The 5000-nt window shown below is 31.7% G+C and overlaps 1 protein-coding gene across 1 annotated transcript in view; it reads right to left on the reverse strand.

Moving 5' to 3' along the window:
* Positions 1 to 3199: 3199 nt before the first annotated feature.
* The window catches only part of LOC125035903, a 6152-nt gene continuing 4351 nt past the window's right edge, over positions 3200 to 5000 (reverse strand). The window contains exon 3 of the mRNA XM_047628213.1: positions 3200 to 3962. Within this exon, the coding sequence (XP_047484169.1) occupies positions 3301 to 3962 (662 nt within the window). The 3' untranslated portion in view covers positions 3200 to 3300. The remainder of the gene's footprint in view (positions 3963 to 5000) is intronic.

The raw sequence follows: 5000 nt of genomic DNA on the forward strand, positions 1-5000 counted from the left end.
TCTAATACTTTCTCTTCCCTCGTGTTTTCTCATCCATGATTCGCCACAGTTATATCTGTTTCTGTTGTTGTTGCTTTCAATTCCAAAGTAGTTTATTATCATTTTCTTTATAATCACCATTCCTGTGCTTGTTGTTGTTATTCATTATTAAAACTGTCATTTTTATTATTGCCATTAACATTATTACCATTAATATTATGATTATTATTGTTGATAATAATAATATCATTAGTGTTACTGTATTCTGTTGTTGTCATCTTTATTATCATTATCATTATCATTGTTATTGTTATTTTCATTATTACGGTTACTATACCATCAATAGCATTATCATCTTCACCACCATTATCATTTTTCTCTTCATTATTGTTATAATCAATCTCACTATCATTGCTATTATTACTATTATCATTATTGTCATTATTATCATTATTGTTATTATTGTTATTATTATTACTATCATGATTGTCTTCATTATTATTATTTCTAGTATTATTATTATCAATATAATTACTAATATTATGATAAATGCTATAATATAATAAATATTATAAATGTTAAAATATAATATAATAGATACTATTCTTGCTGTAAGCATTGTCATCAGTGTAATTTTAATTTCTTAATGATTTATATTATAATTTCATCGTTATTATTGTCATCTTTATAACATAGTTATTGTTATTATCAGGAACATTAACATTATGATCATCATCATCACCATTATTACCATTATCATCATTATCGCTACCCATATTACTATTATTATTATTATTATTATTATTATTATTACTATGATTATCATTATCACTATTATTTATTATCATTATAATTATAGCCATTATCATTGTTATTACTATTATTATCATTACCAATATTATTATCGTTATTATGATCATTATTATTATAATTATTAGTATATCATTGTCATTATCATAATCATTGATTTTATGGTAATAATCACAGCCGTATTAGTAGTAAAAGCATAATTATTATAATTTTCTTGCCATTATTATTGTTACATTTTTTTTCTTTTTTTTTGCATTTCTGTGATCATTGTTATTATCATTATCATAATTATCATTGTTATGGTTACTATCACCATTATCATTATTATCATTGTTATTGTTACTGTTATCATTATCATTATTATCATTTTCATTACTATCGTTTTTTTTCATTGTTATTATCCTTATTATTGTTATCATTATCATTAATATTACTGTTATCATTATCATTGTTATTATTGCTGTCATTATCATCATTAGTATTCACATTATTATTTTATCCATTATTTTTATTATTATTATTATTATCATTATTGCTATTATTATTATTGCTATTATTATTATTGCTATTATTATTATTATTATTTTTACTGTTATTATTATTTTTATTACTATTATTATTATTATTATTATTATTATTATTAATCTATCATTATTATTATTATCATTATTATTTTTTTTTTTTCATTATTATTGTTATTATTATCATTACCATTAGTACTATAATCTTTATAACTATTATTATCATTGTCATTATTGTAATCATTATTTTCATCATTATTATTATTGTTGTTATTATTGTTAATTTTGTCATTATGATTATCATTATCAATATTACTATTATTATCATTATTATTATTATCATTATTGCTATTATTATTGTTATTATTATCATTTTTATTATCATTTTTGTTATTATCATTACTATTAATATTATTATTATTATTATTATCATAAATGTAAACATTTAAGAGGAGGTCATGTCTCCGGAATGTAATCTGGGCAGTATTGGTGGAGGACTTACGACAGGCAGTTTATGGAGGAGATGGATAGGAATGGTTTTGCCAGTGAAGTTGGGAAGCTTGGGATTCGGATGTAACTAGGCGGGAACGATCGAAGCAGATGCAGAAGGAAACTTTGCCTACTTGTTTTTTATGCTGAAAGTTATCAGAGTAAGGGGCTGTATGGGGGATCACAAAAAAGGAGAGCCTGGGGTAAAAAAAACAGGAGTCAAAAATCTTCATTACTGGCAATGGTAAGCCTAGAGTTGGGGCAACAGGCCACCCCTCAGGATCCCCATGGCGGTTAAAGGCTAGACAACTAAACAGGGGGATACCATGCCCATGGCCGTTTATGACAGGCAGAAAGGTAACCTTTCATCCTTTCAACACGGCTCTCAAGGAAATGGATAGTAGAGGGGGTTGGAGGAGAGACATCACTATCACTATCATTATGATAATAGAATCAATCAATCAAATGGATAGTAGAGGGGGTTGGAGGAGAGACATCACTATCATTATCATAATTTCTTGATCTGATTGCTGATAATAGAATCAATCAATCAAATGGATAGTAGAGGGGGTTGGAGGAGAGACATCACTATCATTATCATAATTTCTTGATCTGATTGCTGATAATAGAATCAATCAATCAATATTACTGTAAAATACACAGAAAACAGTACTGTCAATGAATAATCATCAATCTATGATAAATAAACATGATATATAAATAAGGAAAAAAATAATTATATTAATTTGAATGAATGTTCTGAACACAACTTTTTTGTAATCTCCTTTTTGATGCCTAACGTGAATCTTGAGCCGCTTTTAGACCAGAATGGCACGCCGCACGTGGCAGGTGGCATGTAGTGACACGTGGCACAGTGATTTCAGACCAAGGTAACACGGGCGCGTGTCAGGCCGCTTTCACTCACTTCACAGTTCATCTTACTGCTCTTATTGGTGCTGTGTTGGTTCTGGTTACATCTCTTCGTATCTTGAAGAGAATGTAGATCACAGTGGTTATGTAGTTGTAAAACAACTTGCGCTGCATGAAGAGAAGTTTCAACATTTTTACCGAATGCGGAAAAAAAAAAACTTTTCGACATCTGGGGAAGGATGTCAATTACTGTGGACCTGTGAGCGCCGAGGAACGATTACTCATCATTCATAGGCAAGATAATGCATACTGTATCCAGCAATTTAAAAATATGAATTGAAACACAAACAAGGAGTAAACTTGATAATTACATTATTATTATCATTAGTGTTGTTACTACTATTGCCATCATCATAATCATCATCCTTATTATTATTAATATTACTGTCATTAATATTACTTTGATCGAAACAATAACTCACAACTAAAGTCTGGAAGGGACACAGAAAACAAAAGTGGGTGTTTTGCAATAAACAGGAATTATTGCAATGTCATTTATTATTCTCAAAGGAATCCTCACATATACATCATGATTTACAAACATCAAATCTTACAGTGCAGTAAATCTTGATTAGGTGTCTGGATCCCAAGGTTCCATCTTCATTGTTGGTTCACCCATAACGCCGAGTGATTCGAGGTTCGGCCGACTGTTGTAATTTGTTGAGCCTGAATATGCAGAGACGACACTAGGTGATCGAGAAGCTGACCCTTCATTGGCTATGTCATCTATGAGTTGCAATACTTTAATCTTAAATCGTCTTTTCTGTGAAGCACTGAAGCCTGCCACGTCTGGTAAAATACTTTTGAAAAACTGTAAATCAGGATTTACTGATTCCTCACCGGAATTTTTGGAAATAAAATCAACTACCGCTCTTTCCAAAGGATCATCTGCATCTCTTTTCTTTCCTCGTCTGACTGAAGAAGCACAGCTTGGAGGTGATGGACCATTTTCGGTTGTGCTTGGAGTTTCAGGAATTTCCTTTACTGATTCACAAACAATATCACTTTCATAATCAACATTATCGTCCTCCACGTCAGCAGGGTCTTCATTGTCATCTTCAGGATTAGGAGGAGGCAAATTTCCTATCTGAGTCCTGGATTTCAGGAATGGGAGTACAAACTGCATCACATCCCAAAGATAAAACTGTTTGATCGATTTCGAAGCTTGTCTCTTCTTTATGTATCTTGTGAGTCCGCCTCTCAGGTGCTTCCACCTCAACTTGCATTCTGCACCTGAAAAGAATTCATATTATTGACCTACACTATTTCCTTTGCTAGATTTGCTGTTTTGTTTGCATCTTAATTTGCAGTTGCAGTTTACCAATTGTATGTTGCTAGCAACTCAGAATATGAACCAAACCAACTAGTGGCCACCGTACAATGTAATGGGCAGCAGTTCTCTCACTATCAATTGTAAGAAAATTATATTATTTATCTATTAAATAATTTAAAAATCTAAGTGTTTATTTGCAAGTTCTTGGTAATTATCGGCTCTACAGTTTGAGATACTTTGTACTTTGTAATTGTTTGGGATCGCTGGATGGAAAGCACATAAGAATCAAGTGTCCCGATTCATCAGCTTCTAGCAATTGTAACTGCAAGAGTTTCTTTCCAATTGTTTTAAGGCATGTTCTGATGTATTTTTTTTTTTTTTTTCCACTTTCATAAGCGTTGGTGGTTACGGACGGTCTAGTATAAGCTTTAAATTTCTTCCACGCCCTTGCCCAAGGTAAGGGGAACATTTCACCACCTGCTATCCTTCCAAATTGAGAATACAAACTACTCATTTCAATGTATTTCGTTGATTATGAAGCGTTTCAGCTGCAGGAAAACATCACATCCGAGGTGCCTCACGCATCCAAGAAGAATGTTCAACAACAGATTATCAACGGCCAGAAAAGAGCTGTGTGCGCATTTGCCATTTTGGTAGCAGAGTGTTAGAGGGACCGTTCAGTTAAAGTCCAAACAAGGTTAGTGACATAACAAGCTACATGTTTTGCATAACTTTATTCAACGTCAGGATGAAGTGCTGTCACCACCAGATTCTAATCAAGAGCTGATCAATACAACTTACTCCCTCAGCCACAGATTCATGGGTTCACAGTTACAACAGCTTAGCATATTAGAGACAGGTTATGAGTACACTTTTTAGATCTAAGAAATGCCATAGAATCACAGGTTGGTGTATGTGTATAAATATGCTTCCCAACATCATTGGTAAACTTCATAATGTGACAGAGAAAGGGGGGAAAAAGGTATTATTGGCAATGG

This window comes from Penaeus chinensis, chromosome 20 (genome assembly GCF_019202785.1).
Source record: "Penaeus chinensis breed Huanghai No. 1 chromosome 20, ASM1920278v2, whole genome shotgun sequence".
In the NCBI taxonomy this organism is placed as follows: Eukaryota; Metazoa; Arthropoda; class Malacostraca; order Decapoda; family Penaeidae; genus Penaeus; species Penaeus chinensis.